Source organism: Thalassophryne amazonica, unplaced genomic scaffold, assembly GCF_902500255.1.
Source record: "Thalassophryne amazonica unplaced genomic scaffold, fThaAma1.1, whole genome shotgun sequence".
NCBI lineage: Eukaryota > Metazoa > Chordata > Actinopteri > Batrachoidiformes > Batrachoididae > Thalassophryne > Thalassophryne amazonica.
Genome location: NW_022986246.1, coordinates 353,980 through 372,317, shown reverse-complemented (window position 1 = coordinate 372,317; position 18,338 = coordinate 353,980). Strand labels below are relative to the sequence as shown.

The following is an 18,338-nucleotide window of genomic DNA, read 5'->3' as shown; positions in this document are numbered from 1 at the left end:
CATGACGACGCAGGAATGTCTGCGTCAGGTGCGCGCAGCAGGGGGCAGATAGGACATGAGGACGCAGCCTGCAGGTTCTCTGCACAGAGGAATCAGAGTGCACAGTTTGGCTGCAGACAGACTGTGCACTCTGAGTTCTGTTATAGTTTATCTTTCTTCCTTTGACTGTGAGCTGCGTGTGTGCATGAACGAACCGTCCGTGTGTAAATGTGGAGATGTCTGGAGTTGTGCTGGATGTGGACATGTCCTGTCTCTGACATTCAGTCTGTGAGTAGGACTTATGTCCTTTTTTGTCCTTTTTCTAACACAGTGATGAGAGAGTTTGAGTGGAGAGCGAGGAACTGCCTGCAGCCAGACAATTTTTTTTTTTTTCTTTTAACTGTTCACATGTGGGTGCACGAACAAATCGTCTGTGAGTTGACTGGAGATGTCCAGACTTTTTACTGATGTGGACATGTCCTGTCTCTGGCAATCAGTCTGTGAGCAGGACTTTTATGGATTTTACTTAAACACAGTTATGAGAGAATTTAAGAGCGAGGAGCTGCAGGAGCTGCAGCAGCTGCCAGGCTGCAGTCAGTATTTTTTTCTGTGCTCTTTTTGAGCGTGTAGTTTTACTGTGTACATGGTATAAAAACAATCCTGCCTGATTTATAGTTTAGGAACAATGGAACATAGCAGGAATCATAAATTGGCGTCAGATAATGTTGTATTGTGAGGGTGTGGCTTCCAGTCACGCTGAGTACTGTTACTTTGCCCTGACTTGCGCTGAAACCACTTAATTTCTGCGTCGAGCACAGGACGCAAAAAAAAAATGAAACGTTTAATTTTTGGCTTCCGATTTGCTTTGTCCTTTGCGTCCCTCGCGCTGTTCTGGCGTTGAGCTACATTGTCTCGGCACTGGGTTGCTTCCACGTGGCGGCGTCATGATGCAACTCAAAGTTGGCCCGGTGTGAAAGGGGCTTTCCTCGTGAATGTAAAGGGGGAGATGTATTCCTCCCCTTGATCTCCTGAAGTCAATAATTACCTCCTTCGTTTTTGAGGTGTTGAGGACCAGATTGTTGCCCTTACACCCCTTAGCCAGATGTGCCACCCTTATTCCCTTATCAATACCTCCTTAAAAGTAGACTTTACAGGTTTTCTGTGTCAACATTTTATTGAGTCTTAAAGTAAATAAATATGAAATTGGTCACTGGATCCTTGACATAAATAGAAATAAACAAAATCTGTAGTTTTTGCCAAAAGCATTTCCTTTCAGACATTAATGGCACAAATATCACTCCGTACCTCTGAGCTGAACTCAGCCGGCTGCACGTCAGCATCTGTGTCATTCATAAAGAATGCAGGACGTCTCATTTTGGGAGGACAAACACGTTTTAGTCTGTTGTAGTTTGTTGTCTGTGTTCCAGCGTTTGGAAAGAGGTGTCACTTGATTTAAACGGCGATTTACTTTGAAGTCATTAATTCTGGACTCTAACGTGACTCGGCAGAGAGCCGCACAGTGTTTGGAGCTGTGCCAATGGAACGGAGGACGATTCTTGTTTCTTTCTCCCAACAAGACAGGAGTCCCAGTTAGTGACTTTAATCCGCACAAAAGTGACTCACGATTGACATTTTTAAATGGCTTTGAGGGGTTTCGAAGCGAACTTGCTGCTTCTGAAGAGCAGCGAAGCAGTGAACCAACGAAGCAGCGGATCGGAGCACTGCTTCATTCAACCTTCAAAGCAGAGCCATTACAGAAGCGGTTGATTACAGACCTGCTGCAGGGTCTGTAATCAACGTGGAGAAATGATCATTTTCCCGACAAACACCCTCAAAAACAATGGCCACTCTGTAGGACCGATAAGGTAATCGTTAAGTAAAAAGGCTATTGATGTCGGTGAATAAAATAATTTCTTAACGGTTCTCGATACCCATCCCTTGCGCCCCTTTGCTCACAGTTTGAAAACCACTGCAGTACAGCATTCTGTAGCAGATAGCAGAATCCTTTTAAGAGAAGGAGGGCAAACACACTGCTCATTGGCTCAGCAGCTAAAGCTACAGTCGTCACATGATCATTCAGACAATTTGACTGTTTAAAATATTAAATCCATTCACACACTGAGTAAATATACAAGAAGAAGAGGAGCCTTTATTGTCATTGTAGATATACATACAACCCCAATTCCAATGAAGTTGGGACGTTGTGTGAAATGTAAATAAAAACAGAAAACAGTGATTTGCAAATCCTCTTCAACCTATATTCAATTGAATACACCACAAAGACAAGATATTTAATGTTCAAACTGATAAACTATTGTTTTTGTGCAAATATTTGCTCATTTTGAAATGGATGCCTGCAACACATTTCAAAAAAGCTGGGACAGTGGTATGTTTACCACTGTGTTCCTTCTAACACTCAATAAGCATTTGGGAACTGAGGACACTAATTGTGAGTGTCATGATTGGGTATAAAAAGAGCATCCCCAAAAGTCTCAGCCGTTCACAAGCAAAGATGGGGTGAGGATCACCACTTTGTGAACAGCTGCATTGAAAAAATAGTCCAACAGTTTAACAACAATGTTTCTCAACATTCATTTGCAAGGAATTTAGGGATTCCATCATCTACAGTCCATAATATAATCAGAAGATTCAGAGAATCTGGAGAACTTTCTACATGTAAGCGGCAAGCCCGAAAACCAACATTGAATGCCCGTGACCTTCAATCCCTCAGGCGGCACTGCATTAAAAACCAACATCATTGTGTAAAGGATCTTACTGCATGGGCTCAGGAACACTTCAGAAAACCATTGTCAGTTAACACAGTTCATCACTACATCTACAAGTTCAAGTTAAAACTCTACCATGCAAAATGAAAGTCAAACATCAACAACATCGAGAAACACCGCCGCCTTCTCTGGGACCGAGATCATTTGAAATGGACAGACGCAAAGTGGAAAAGTGTGCTGTGGTCTGCTGAGTCCACATTTCATATCGTTTTTGGAAATCATGGCACCATCAATGCTGAAAGGTACATCCAGGTTTTGGAGCAACACATGCTGCCATCCAAGCAACGTCTTTTTCAGGGACGTCCCTGCTTATTTCAGCAAGACAATGCCAAGCCACATTCTGCACGTGTTACAACAGCGTGGCTTCATAGTAAAAGAGTGCGGGTACTAGACTGGCCTGCCTGCGGTCCAGACCTGTCGCCCATTGGAAATGTGTGGCGCATTATGAAGCACAAAATATGACAACGGAGACCCCGGACTGTTGAACAACTGAAGTCGTACATCAAGCAAGAATGGGAAAGAATTCCACCTACAAAGCTTCAACAATTAGTGTCCTCAGTTCCCAAACGCTTATTGAGTGTTGTTAGAAGGAAAGGTGATGTAACACAGTGGTAAACATACCACTGTCCCAGCTTTTTTGAAATGTGTTGCAGGCATCCATTTCAAAATGAGCAAATATTTGCACAAAAACAATAAAGTTTATCAGTTTGAACATTAAATATCTTGTCTTTGTGGTGTATTCAATTGAATATTGGTTGAAGAGGATTTGAAAATCATTATATTCTGTTTATATTTACATTTTACACAACGTCCCAACTTCATTGGAACTGGGGTTGTACAACAAAATCTGTCCCCTGCATTTAACCGTCCTAATTAAAAACAATCCAACCATTAGGGGCATTGTGCAGCCACAATTATCACCCGGGGACCAATTCCAGATGAAGAGACGTTGCCTTGCTCAAGGTCAAAGAAAGAAGCAGGCCCTAAATAAGCATGTTTTTATTGTGGGAGGAAATTGGAGGAAACCCACACAGACACGGGGAGAACATGCAAACTCCACACAGAAAGGTCATGAAGCGATCTCTCAACCTTCTTCCTGTACGGCATCAGTACTAACCACTAACCCACCGTGCCGCCCATATAAATGTAAAGTTTTCATTAGAACTGTTACGTGGTTTCAGACGGATTCATCATCACAGCCTGACAAGAAAATGTTCTTGTTTTGGAGGAAGACATCAGGGAAATACTTTTAAAGGGGCCTCTTTTACTTTTTTGGTATAATAGTGTCATTCTAACTGTCAAATTAAGGTAGTTTTTAGTTATTTTCAAAATTCACATTTTGTATTCATAATTATCATGCTAAACAAATTCACTAAAAAGAAATCCCCCGCTAGAGGTGGTGCATTCAGACTGGAAGTGTGACATGAGCATATGGGGTAATGTGTTGACAGTACAGCAGGAAGCCATACGCTCTTCACCTCTTTCACTTCTTACGTAAGCCAAACCGAGTAAATTAACATTTTTTTAGATTTTTATTTTTGGCTTGGTGGACCATGGGATTTATTTTCATTGCAGGAAGAGTCCAGACTATAAACCGCTACTTTTTTCACACGCTTTGACCACTGTGGCTTCAACAACGATGTGGCTAATTTATGTCAATTTACAGGCTAAGGCCCTGTCACACCATGACGATTTGGCTTGCATATGCCGACCGTATTAAAACGCTGGCATACATGGGCGCACGTCTAATAAATTAATGCAGCTGTCACACCTTGATGATTAACCAGTGTATGCCGACAGCCCTGTTTCCTGTGAGTGATTCGGGTCGGTGCTACACGGTCTTACATGTGTCGGAACGGTTAAGTCTGGCTTGGTTTGTGTTTCCACTGTAAGCAGAACCCTTTTTATTGGCAGGTGGAACACTTGAATATTGACAAGCACGGCATTGAGCAGCATCTCCACTCCACACGGAGGAAAAGCTGAGTATTTTTCACTGTTTTTTTTGTTTGTGGATCATGGGATCATTTCATCTCGTGCGTACAGAATCGGCTGATCCCTGTGTTAACTGAGACGTTAATGATTGAGGCGCTATGACTCTTTAAACTTGTGGCGCAAAGAGTGAGGCCCAGTGGAGGAAGAGGAGGCTCCGCTGACAGCAGAGACTCAAGCCGGTGCCCACAGACAGCTAACCAATGGGTTACATCTGTAGGAGACTATGCCTTTCCCACGTCGGCCCAGCCACACCAGGCCCCGCAACTCAACAACCTGATGGACGACCTCCAGTGCAGAAACCATGATCTGACGCAGCAACTATGGTGCTAAGTGCCGGCGTCACTTTTCTTCAGCCACAACAAGGAATTAAAGTATTTTCAGGCCACATTTTCGTTAGACTGTGATGATGAATCCCACTGAAATGATGTAACAGGTCAGATTAAGACTTTATATTTGAATTTTTACACATGTCCTCAGCTACACTTGTCAAACACGATGGCACGGAGTGGTTGGACACAAATGCAGGATTCAGCGCACTGGTTCTGACTGGCTTATCTCGGCTGATGTGGAATGATGGATGTTCACGAAGGATCCTAGGCAGCTGAAAGCAAACCACCACTGGGTTGATCTCCTTGGAGGTGGGTAAGGGTCCGAAGAACTTGGGAGCAAGTTTGCGGACCGACCCCCAGAGTGGCAGCTCCCACATCGAAAGCCACACTCTTTGTCCCGGCGCATAAGATGGGGCAGGGGTACGGTTGCGGGCCACCAACAATTTATAAGAAGAGAAGGACCGAGAGGCCTGTTCCCAGGTCCTACGACAACACAGAATCTGTGCCAGGTCGGATGGGACAGGTGATTTCAAGTCTGTGATAGTGAAAAGAGATGTTTGAAAGAAATGGCCTACATGAAATGGAGACTATCTGGTAGACGATGAAGGTAACAAATTGTGAGCTAGTTCCACCCAGTAAAGCTGAGTGGCCCATGAGGCCACGTTACCCTGACGTGAGCTGATTTGAAGCGAAACGTCCTCGCATCAAGCAACCCCGTCCAGTCAAAGATTCAAACTTCTCTACTACTGACGTGAGGTGTTGTTCCCAACAACCTGCAGAATTCGGACCAAAAGTATGAGACAAACTGTGGACCATGATCAGAGACAACATATTATGGGAATCCATGTAACTTCAACACTTTTTGTTTTCCATTAAATTTTTATTGAGGGCAGAATTTATCATACATTGACATATCAGTAATACAATGAAAATAACTATTAGCCCTTTTTTTTTCCAAATAGATCAATTCACTGTACGTACTTAACAGTTTTACGTTTTAAATATACAAAGCAAAAAAACAAAACAAAAATAGAAATTAAAATTACAAAAACGGGAACAATAACAGAAACAATGCAATGGTTTCAGCAATTACCTTCAGTTAAAGTTGGATCTAAATGGGGTAATAAATTCTATAAAGGCTTTCCAGTATTTGGAAAATTTATCAAATTCAAGCTTAAAAGAAAAGGATAATTTTTCCATAACATAAATATCATGGACAGCATTCATCCACTCCTCTAGGGTGGGGGCAGTATCACTTAACCACTTCCTTGTAATACTTTTATTTCCCGCTGCCAATAGTATATTATACATGTATTTCTTCCTTTGTTCTACCAGTTCAACTGGCCTTTTCCTAAGATACAGCGTTTCAAAATTGTGTGGTAATTTGAAAGAGATTATTTTTCCAGCACTGCCCCCAACCTGTTGCCAGAAGGACGAAATCTTGGGACATCTCCAGAATATATGATAATGATCGGCCCGATCCATCCCACATTTTCTCCAGCAGGGGGTATCCCTACCCAGTGAAGAGCCCTGGGAAGGCACCCTGAAAAAACGTATCATATTTTTCCATACAAATTCCCTCCAGTTAATGGATGATGTACACTTCACATTGTTTGCCAGGATATCCTCCCATTCCTCTATCTGCAACACAAATCCTCCCTCTTTCTCCCGCTTTTCCTTTATATATTGTGTCCCATACCCGCCACTATTCTGAACAGCATTATATAATTTAGAGATGACCTTTGTTCTTGGTTCATCTCTATATGCCTTTATAAACATTTTAATTATTTCAGAGGGCATTTTAGTTTGTGTTCCCTTTATGTTTCCCAAATAATGTCTGACTTGAAGAAAGTCCTTATTATCTAAATTGTACATAGTTCTAATGTTTTGGAAGGTTTTTAGATTTCCTTTTTTGTCTCTTGGGTCATCATAAATTGTAAGACCTTTACTTGCCCAGCATTTGAAAGTATCATTTGTGACATTAGGCGTAATATTAGGTTCATGAGCTAGCCATGTAAATGGCAGGCATGGGTCCTTATACTCTTTAATAAGATTAAACCAAACATACAGTGATGCATCGATCCAAGGGTTGTTCAATTTAAAATCTTTTTTACAAGAGGCATTACCTATCAGAGCAGGTAAAGGAATATTCCCAGGTGTCCCACATTCAATCTTTCTCCACCTTACCTTATATTGAGAATCACACAGGTCAATTAGAGGGTTTATCTGAGCTGCTCAGAAATAGTTTTGAAAATTTGGAAGTGTGAGTCCTCCATTTTCTCTTGCCTACTGCAGTGTCTTAAACCGCACCCTTGGTTTTTTCCATTGCCAGATGAAGCGTGATATAATTTTGTCATTCTCTTCAAATGTACTAATTGGCAATTCTGATGGTATAGATTGGAACAGGTATAAAAACCTCGGTAACGCATTCATTTTAACAGTTTCAATTCTTTGTGCTAAGCCTAAGAAGGGTATCAGATTCCATCTAGATATATCTGTTTTCAGAGCTCTCAACAAGGATCCATAATTATGAGCAGCTATTAAGTGGAGTTTTTTTTTTTTTTTTTTTTTTTGAGTATTGTGATTCCAAGTATTTCGATTCTTCCGCTTCCCAATTGATCTCAAAACTTCAACACTTTTTAAGAAGAACCTCTGCTGTTTTCTTGGCCTTGAGCAGCTTGGGAAACGGTACAAAATGGCATCTATCCACAACTGTGAGAATCACAGTGAACTACTGCTACACTGGAAGGCCAGTAGCAAAGTCTACCACTATGTGGGATTAAGGCCATTTGGGAATGGATAAACGGAACAATTTGCCTGACAACTTCTCTGTAGACGACTTGCGCGATGTGCACACCAGGCATGTGTGGATGGTACTCCATGATATCCTTAGACGTGCGGCTACCAAAACCACCGATAAACCAACCGTGTGGTTTTATTAACACCAGGATGGTTGGCAAATGGGCTATCATGAGGCTATCGGATGACTTTCCCTCTAAGGGAGCTGGGAACCACAAGCTTATTAGGAGGACACTCTGGAGGCTTCGGGTCCACTCTAGAGGCCGCTCTAACCCTATCCTCAATGCTCCACATGAGGGCAGAAACAAAACAGGTCAAGGGTAGAATAGATTGCGGTTCAGTGTGTGGAAATCTTCGGGTTCAATTTACGTGACAGAGTCCAGCTTTCTATTCTTGGCACCTGGTCGGTAGGACAAAGTAAAATTGAAACGGCTAAAGATTGACCACTGGGCTTGTCTGGCATTAAGCCTTTTAGCTGTGCATAAATATTTGAGGTTCTTATGATCGGCCCTTACAAGAAAGGGCAAGTATGCCCCCTCCAACCAATGACGCAACTCCTCCAAGGCCTCTTTAACGGCCAACAGTTTGCGGTTGCCTATGTCGTAGTTGCATTCGGCAGGGGATAGTTTCCTCGAGGTATACAGTTTGCCATCAGCAGTGTCGACTTGGGACAAAACGGCCCCCACACCTACATCCAAGGCATCTACCTGAAACACAAACTATTGACCAGGGTCAGGGAGAAGAAGCACAGGGGCAGATGTGAATTGCTTCTTTAGCTCCTGTAAAGGCCTCCTCACACTCAGATACCAGATGAACAACTGGTGAGTTGGAGGTTGTGCACAGGAGCAGCTATGGAACTGAAATTCCTGATGAATTTCCTATAAAAATTGGTGAATCCAAGAAACTGCTGGACCTGCTTGTGACAGCGAGGGGTAGTTCATCTGGCCACAGTGTCTACCTTAGATGGATTCATATGAATCTCCCTCTCAACCAGCACAAACCCCAGAAAAGATGCTGAAGATCTGTGGAATTCACATTTTTTCACTTTGATGTGTAGATGGTTTTCTAATGACCTTTGCAGGACAGTACGGATGGTCTGTGAGAATTGTCATCGGGGGAGAATGTCAGAATATCATCTAAATAAAGAAAGACAGATTTGTTCAAGTATTCCCTAAGCACGTTGATGACTAGCCCCTTGAATACGGCAGGGGCATTGGTGAACCCAAAAGGCGTAACATGATCCTCATAATGTCCTGTAGGGGTGAGTGCTAAAGGCCATCTTCCACTCAACACCATCCCTAACAGGGACCAAATGGTAAGCATTGCCTATGTTCAATTTGGTGAAAATCCTAGCCCACTCCAGAAGCTCAAATGCCGAGATAAGTAATTGATACACGTGCGCAGAGATTGTTGGGCGACTAATCTTACTTGACTAAGCAAGTTTAGTAGACTAAAAGATTAGACTACTTAGGAAACCAGGCTCAGGAGTTTGCTTGACAGAGTGTGACTTCCTGGTTTTAGGGAGTCCAGGTGATTGATTGCCTTTAAATCGTGTGTGTGTGTGAGAGAGACTCGATCGGAGAGGGGTGTTAAAAGTTTGTGTGGAACTAATGCTGTGATTGGGCTCGGTCGTCAGCTGTCACGTGCAGTTTGTCCGGCGCTGTAATCGAGCTGCTGATGTCTTTGATATGTGAGACGGCTCCATGTTCTGTCCTCGTCCTCTTCAGGGTCGGGGTTCAGGATTTCCAGGAAGAAGGAGGTCCAAAGTCGGAGGAGGTGGAGTTGGTGGCAGCAGAGCGGGAAGAGGAAGGAGCAGACTGAAGATCCGGGACAACCTGAATGTGGCACCCGGGGTAAGAAAATGGACCCTTGAATCCCCATGGTAACAGGCGGCAGGGCGGCATCCTCAGTTCAGTTCTGAATTTTTCACTGTGACCTCAGGTTGCTGCACACCTTAGCCATAGTTCCTGCAGTCAGGGGAATGAACTTCTGACCCACCAGTCACACAGCAGATTCTCCACGTCCCTCACAATTATGACCTCTGACCCCAAAGAAGTTTAGTGTAGTCATGATTAGTTTAAATGAGTCAACACCCAAAGTCACACTAACTGCCAGAATGCTCGTAGCACGGGCCGAGGCGGAGGATTAGCAGCAATCTTCCATTCCAGCTTATTAATTTATCAAAAACCCAGACAGAGCTTTAATTCATTTGAAAGCTTGACTCTTAGTCTTGTCCATCCAAATTGGAAGTCCCAAAAACCAGTTTTATTTGTTATTATCTATCGTCCACCTGGTCGTTACTGTGAGTTTCTCTGTGAATTTTCAGACCTTTTGTCTGACTTAGTGCTTAGCTCAGATAAGATAATTATAGTGGGCGATTTTAATATCCACACAGATGCTGAGAATGACAGCCTCAACACTGCATTTAATCTATTATTAGACTCTATTGGCTTTGCTCAAAATGTAAATGAGTCCACCCACCACTTTAATCATATCTTAGATCTTGTTCTGACTTATGGTGTGGAAATTGAAGACTTAACAGTATTCCCTGAAAACTCCCTTCTGTCTGATCATTTCTTAATAACATTTACATTTACTCTGATGGACTACCCAGCAGTGGGGAATAAGTTTCATTACACTAGAAGTCTTTCAGAAAGCGCTGTACTTCAGATAAAACTGAAGTTATTGTACTTGGCCCCACAAATCTTAGAAACATGGTGTCTAACCAGATCCTTACTCTGGATGGCATTACCCTGACCTCTAGTAATACTGTGAGAAATCTTGGAGTCATTTTTGATCAGGATATGTCATTCAAAGCACATATTAAACAAATATGTAGGACTGCTTTTTTGCATTTACGCAATATCTCTAAAATTAGAAAGGTCTTGTCTCAGAGTGATGCTGAAAAACTAATTCATGCATTTATTTCCTCTAGGCTGGACTATTGTAATTCATTATTATCAGGTTGTCCTAAAAGTTCCCTAAAAAGCCTTCAGTTAATTCAAAATGCTGCAGCTAGAGTACTGACGGGGACTAGAAGGAGAGAGCATATCTCACCCATATTGGCCTCTCTTCATTGGCTTCCTGTTAATTCTAGAATAGAATTTAAAATTCTTGTTCTTACTTATAAGGTTTTGAATAATCAGGTCCCATCTTATCTTAGGGACCTCGTAGTACCATATCACCCCAATAGAGCGCTTCGCTCTCAGACTGCAGGCTTACTTGTAGTTCCTAGGGTTTGTAAGAGTAGAATGGGAGGCAGAGCCTTCAGCTTTCAGGCTCCTCTCCTGTGGAACCAGCTCCCAATTCAGATCAGGGAGACAGACACCCTCTCTACTTTTAAGATTAGGCTTAAAACTTTCCTTTTTGCTAAAGCTTATAGTTAGGGCTGGATCAGGTGACCCTGAACCATCCCTTAGTTATGCTGCTATAGACTTAGAGTGCTGGGGGGTTCCCATGATGCACTGAGTGTTTCTTTCTCTTTTTGCTCTGTATGCACCACTCTGCATTTAATCATTAGTGATTGATCTCTGCTCCCCTCCACAGCATGTCTTTTTCCTGGTTCTCTCCCTCAGCCCCAACCAGTCCCAGCAGAAGACTGCCCCTCCCTGAGCCTGGTTCTGCTGGAGGTTTCTTCCTGTTAAAAGGGAGTTTTTCCTTCCCACTGTCGCCAAGTGCTTGCTCACAGGGGGTCGTTTTGACCGTTGGGGTTTTACGTAATTATTGTATGGCTTTTGCCTTACAATATAAAGCGCCTTGGGGCAACTGCTTGTTGTGATTTGGCGCTATATAAATAAAATTGTTTGATTGATTGATGATTTACGGGTTCAAGTAAAAACCACCCATTCTGAAGCCACGTTTCACTAAACTGCCCCACTTTCATTTGAAGATAGCGTCATGGCTGCGGTTTAGTCCCAGCGCGGTCATGGCGGTGCACACCGCTCCTCTGAAGAGACGAGACCTAACGAGATGATGACCAAGTCAACGGGACAAGTGTGTCCTGATGAGACACGCTGAACTTTAAGATTTCTCTTTCTTATTCCGGTCTCTTTCTTTAATCACTAATTTTATTTGTGGTTGTTTGTCTGTTGATGTGCCTCTTAATTCTTCTCACCACGTGGACATGGTAGACTGTGTGTGGTTGGATATTATCACTTTTTTAACTTATAGTACTTTTAATGTACTGATCAGTATATTTATATTACCACTATCAGTGTGCTTATAGCTAACATTTATTTTTTGCCTGAACAAAATGGAATAATGGATTATTTCTGCTCCCAAACATTGGCTCCACTTGGAATACAGGCCCTGCCCGTATTCTGGCTGATACATTCCCGACACAGAGGTTGACATCCAGACCCCTGCGGTTTGTCCTACTTGGGCAACAATGAAGGAGCCCTGAAAGTAGTCGACCACAGGCTGGAGCTCCTCGGGCAGTCTCTCCTCCACCAGCTGACATGAAGTGACCACATCTTCTGGTAGCAGAAAGGCCAGAGCAGGCAACATCCTGGTTACAGGGCAGAGTTCGGTGTCAGCAGCATATCTCTTTTTTATTCTTTATTTGATGAGGACTTTGCACATTAATGAACACGTTGTGCATTTTCATGCCTCAGTGTAAATATGCCAGATTTAGCTAAAAGCTACTTTCCATCTGTAGTCCTCAGACACACAGCAACAAACAGCAATACAAAACATTTATCTGCAGTACATCTCACCCGTGTTGACACGTTTGATTGTTTTTGAGCCATTTTTTAAGCTCATTTTTAAAAGCACTCATTGTGGGACTGTCTCGTGTCCTTGTTGAAAGGCTGTTCCAGTCTGTCCAACCCTTCACAGAGATGGCAGTTCGTCTGAGTGGCACCTCACAGTCCCCTCTAGAGGCATACCAAGTCCTGAGGTTACGATCTCTGTGTCCCAATCTCAGATCTCTTTTGTACCCCTACCCCTTTAAAACAAGGGGTAAGTGAAGGGGTATGCCACGCAACCGAAGCGCAACTTGTTGCAGTAGCCTGTTTGCTCTTTTTATTTTCTCGCCTTTCTGCGTAAATGCAAAGAAATAGAAGAAGTAGCAGATTTCTTTGATGCATCAGAATCATGTCGGCGAATTTTGTGGTATTAATAATTAATCTAATTAGTAATTTATAATAATTAATTAGTAATTAATTAATATTAATACTAATAATAATTAATCAATAATAGTAATAATTCATATTGTTTGATTAGTCATTAATTGATTGATTAGTAATTAATTAATTCATTAGTAATTAAAATAAATAAACACATGAAATATATCAGTCTGTGTGGAATGCATGTTTACATGATACAAGTTTGTCTTTTTGAATGAAATGACTGAAATAAATCCACTTTTTCTTGATATTCTAATTATATGACCGGCACCTGTATGTATATTCTGGGCTGCATCTAGTTCTGTTAACCTGATATTTCTTTTTCAAATTCTCCCATTTTTTGCATCCAGCTCTATTTCCTGTAGAAATGTCCTTGACAAATAATATCAGTCTGTCAGGACGTCAGGTTGTGTGTTACACATGTACATGTGTGTGTAGATATTTTCCAACTTATTCCCATTGATGAAACGTCTCCTCATTTTCTTATTAGGAGTCGAGTGTGTTCAGGGCTCCTGTTTGTTTACTAAATACACACACGTGTTACAGACCTTGAAATCCAACAGCAGGGGGCGCTATTATCCAAAGATTTATGAACATACAAATTAACGTGCTTATGCTTTATCATGATTTTCTCCGTTGTGAGATATAAAAGTGTCTTATCGTAGCGTTCATGTGTATGTGCATTTTAACGCCTCAGCGCACGAGCGAAGTTCCGATATTCTTCAGAACGACAATATACGCAACATGCATCCAGCAGCAGACATGTTACTGTCATAGACAACTGCCTGTAAAGTTTTTGTTCAAGTTATAACTTTCTAAACAGTGTAATTTGTAATGAAAGCCGCTTCATTTGTGCAACTCTTTCGGCACCATGTTTGTTTCTGTGGAGACAGCAGTAAGCTCCTCCTACCCCTTCAAACGGAGTGTGCATCCAGATTCACTCCGTTTGAAGGGGTTTGTAGCCCTCCAACTCGCTCCAAAAAGAGAACTGAGACACCCCTCTGTCTCTCGTGCCCGCACAAAACGGAGGGGAAGGGGTCAAATCAAATCAAATGTATTAATTTATATAGCGCCAATTCACAATGAAATCGTCTCAAGGCGCTTCACACAACATAAAACATTAAAAAAAAAACTGAATTAAAAATTTAAAACACAATAAAAAGACGACCATAAAAGAATACAAGAATAAAAACACATCATAACACTAATGATAAAACGGGGAAAACATGAGTCTTTAAACGTGACTTAAAAGTCTCCACAGTATCCGACTGCCAAATGTGTGCTGGGAGATCGTTCCACAGAGCTGGGGCACGGTAGGAGAAAGCTCTGTGACTGGCAGACTTTTTATTCACCCTGGGAACAAATAGAGGTCCTGCACCCTGTGAACGCAGGGCCCGAGCTGGTACATAGGGGCTTACCAGGTCAGCCAGATAGGGAGGTGCAAGTCCATGAACAATTTTATAAACTAATAACAGTACTTTAAAATCCGATCTTGCAGCAACTGGAAGCCAGTTTAGGGACGCCGAAACGGGCATAATGTGGTCAAACTTTCTGCTTTGTGTCAAAAGTCTGGCAGCAGCGTTTTGGACCAGTTGAAGACCCCTAATCCTGGACTGCGGTAAAGGGTAAGGGGAGGGGCCAAGGGGTAGAATTGAGATTCAGCCTATGTCTAATAAATTCCTCCAGAGGAGGTGAGGCTAGGCCATGGCGAGTTTTATAAATGAGACAAGCACACTTAAACATAAAGTTGTTAAAACTTAAAAGGTGGTATTTCTCCAGAATTTCACAGTAATGAGTGGAATATGGCTTTTTAGCAAACACTTTGATGGCTTTTTTATAAGGTTGCTCTAAAGCAGGGGTAGGCAACCTGTTCCAGAAAGAGCCATGAGGGTGCAGGTTTTCTTTGCAGCCACTGACTCCACCAGGTGATTTCACTGATTAACTGATTCCATCTGCTCAAAGTGATATTAATCAGTAAAATCACCTGGTGGAGTCAGTGGCTGCAAAGAAAACCTGCACACTCATGGCTCTTTCTGGAACAGGTTGCCTACCCCTGCTCTAAAGGTTTTAGTACTGTCATACCAGCAAATGACCATGTTGTGCAGCAATATTCAATATGAGACAGGATCATACATTGAAGGTACGATCTAGAAGCATCATTCGAAATACGAAGTCTGATTTGTTTAAAGTTTTGAAGGTTCAATTTTACAGTGTTGACAACTTTTTTCACATTTTTTGAAGGAAAGTTTAGAGTCCAAGATGATTCCAAGGTACATGAAATGGGATACCGTTTCAGGTACCTCTCCACCTATCGACACTTTGAGACTCTCTACTGGTCTTTTTGAAAATGTCAAACTGTTTTAGTTGTGTTAAGCATAAGAAAGTTATCATTAAGCCAGTCTTGTACCTTGTTAATAATATTGGTACGTTTGTAAGCTATTATATCAGTTGTAGAACCATAGGTGTAAATGACTGCATCGTTTGCATGCGTGAGTATTGAGATCACAGGGCTCTCCTGGAGCCCTTTCGCCTGCACCCAACAGTACACACAGTGGGCCAAGTGGTAAAGGCACCCTTACAGCTCTGCTTCTCCAGGGTGGAAATGACCTAGGTGGGAAAAGACAAAATTCAAATTTATTAACGTGTATAGCACCAATTCACGATAAAATCACCTCAAGGTGCTTCACACAACACAGCATGAAAAACACAACAAAAGGAATTAAAAGATTAAAACATGATAAAATGCAACCCATAAAAGTTAGAAATAATAAAAAATATAATGTACATAATAACATACATAAAATACTAATGATAAAACTGGGAAAACAGGCAGTGGTGGGCAGTGCTAGCCAAAAAGTTAGCATTGATGAAAGTTATCTTTTATGACGCTAAACCGATAAACTGCTAAAAAAAAAATGTATCTTTATTGCAGATAACTGATAACTTTTAGTATTGATTTGGGCGCGGCCACATCAGATCACACTGTCGACTTCTGATAAACCAGTTTCACTTTAAGCTCCGCAGGGGCTGCTGGGTAAATTCAAGGATCACAAACACAAACTACATGCAAAAAAATGAATAAATAAAAAAATAAAACCACAAACATTGTCATCATCTTTCAAAAGCAGTAAAACACAGTATTAGAAGTCACAGTTTATCTCAGTATTAGATACACCGTCATTTACGAGCTAAAAGCTGCTGCTTTTTTCACACACTTTGAACCCTGTGGCTTAAACAACCAAAATACATCCATTAATGCATTGATTGGCAGAATAAAATACACATAGTAAATATAAATTCTTACCTGTTAGTTTCAGTGCCCAAGGGGCAGGGGTGGTGGCCAAGTGGTTAAAGCACTTGGTTTCAGTGCAGAAGGTTCCGGGTTCAAATCCCACCCCTGCCACATTTCTCCATGTAATGTGGAGTTGCGTCATGAAGGGCATCAGGTGTAAAACCTGTGCCAATTCAACATGCAGATCCACCTTGGATTTGCTGTGGCGACCCCAAGTGCAAACAAGGGAGCAGCCAAAGGGACTTACTTTTTTACCTGTTAGTTTCACTGGAATTCATGAAGAAAAGAATCCACATTAAGCATCCTGATTATCCGAAACAGTGTGTAAACGATGAAGAAAAGTCCATCTGTAACACAGCTGCGCCATAACAGCTCCTCTCTCCCACCGAGTCTTGCAGATTAATTATCCCGTCAGCCACAAAAAAATAAAATGTTAAATTACCACAGTGTTAAACATACCACTGCCATCAGTTCCCAAATGCTTATTGAGTGTTGTTAGAAGGAAAGGTGATGTAACACAGCGGTAAACATACCACTGTCCCAGCTTTTTGGAAACGTGTTGCAGGCATCCATTTCAAAATGAGCAAATATTTGCACAAAAACAATAAAGTTTATCAGTTTGAACATTAAATATCTTTGTGGTGTATTCAATTGAATATAGGTTGAAGAGGATTTGCAAATCATTGTATTCTGTTTTTATTTACATGTTACACAACGTCCCAACTTCATTGGAATTAGGGTTGTAAGTCTTGATTTAAAAGTCTCCACAGTGTCTGATTGGCTTATCCATGGCCCTGCCCTGGGAAATTGTTCCACAGGGCAGGGCCATGAAAAAAACAAAAAGGAAAAAAGGGGTAACAAATAAAATACCAGAAATTAATCATAAGTCTGTACATCACAATGCCAGGGTATCTTTATGTCGATCTGTTTCAGTAGATAAATATACAGTGGGGAAATAAGTATTTGATCCACTGTCAATTTTGCAGGTTTTTCCACTGACAAAGAATGGAGAGGTCTGTATTTTTTATTCTGGGTACACTTCAACTGTGAGAGACAGAATCTAAAAAAATAAAAATAAATAAATAATCCAGAAAATCACAGTGTTATTTTTACATAATTAATTTGCATTTTTAGGCATTTTTAGCTTTTAAGGTTCTGCTACTAGTCTATAAAATTGTTCACAGACTGGCACCTCCCTACCTAGCTGACCTAATTAAACCTTACGTACCGGCCCGGGCTTTACGTTCTCAGGGTGCAGGACTACTTTGTGTCCCTAAGGTGAATAAGAATTCTGTGGGTCACAGAGCTTTCTCTTATCGTGTCCCTGTTCTGTGGAATGATCTCCCTGCATCAATGAAACAGTCAGATTCTGTGGAGACTTTCAAGTCCAGACTTAAGACGCACTTATTTTCCCTTTCGTATGGCTTTATTTTTTTAGTAAATGGAGCGTGCCGCGACCTCAACTTTATCTAAATTCTGGGTCTGTTAGTGAAGCTTAGGGCTAGTGGCCGGCGATCACCTTAATATTTCTCTGTTTTTCTTGTTGTTTAATGGTGACAAATTATACTGTATTTCTTGTCTTTCTGATGCCTGATTCTGTTTTTTCTCTCTGTTTAAGGTGCAGCTCCATCCAGAGATGGGTGTGGTATTTGTGCTGGAGACCCTCCTGTCCTGTGCACCAACAGCATTTCCTGTATATTCGTTTTGTGAATTGTTCTGTAATTTGTGTCTGTATCATGGCCCAAGCAGAGAGTCACCCCTTTGAGTCTGGTCTGCTTGAGGTTTCTTCCTCAGAGAGAGTTTTTCTTACCAGTGCTGCTCTGGGGGTTAGTAAGGTTAGACCTTACTGTGTGAAGCACCTTGAGGCAACGCTGTTGTGATTTGGTGCTACATAAATGAATAAAAAAAATAAAATAAAAAAATACAGACCTCTCCATTCTTTGTAGGTGGGAAAACCTGTAAAATTGACAGTGGATCAAATACTTATTTCCCCACTGTACACACCATTTTCACATCTGTTATTTGCAGATGATGT

The 18,338-nt window shown here is 41.6% G+C and overlaps 1 protein-coding gene across 1 annotated transcript in view; it reads left to right on the top strand.

The window, feature by feature from the left end:
* Positions 1 to 18,338, top strand: part of LOC117505783 — a 283,549-nt gene that overhangs the window by 100,644 nt on the left and 164,567 nt on the right. The window contains 1 exon segment of the mRNA XM_034165323.1: positions 9,613 to 9,738. Coding sequence (XP_034021214.1) covers positions 9,613 to 9,738 — 126 coding nt within the window.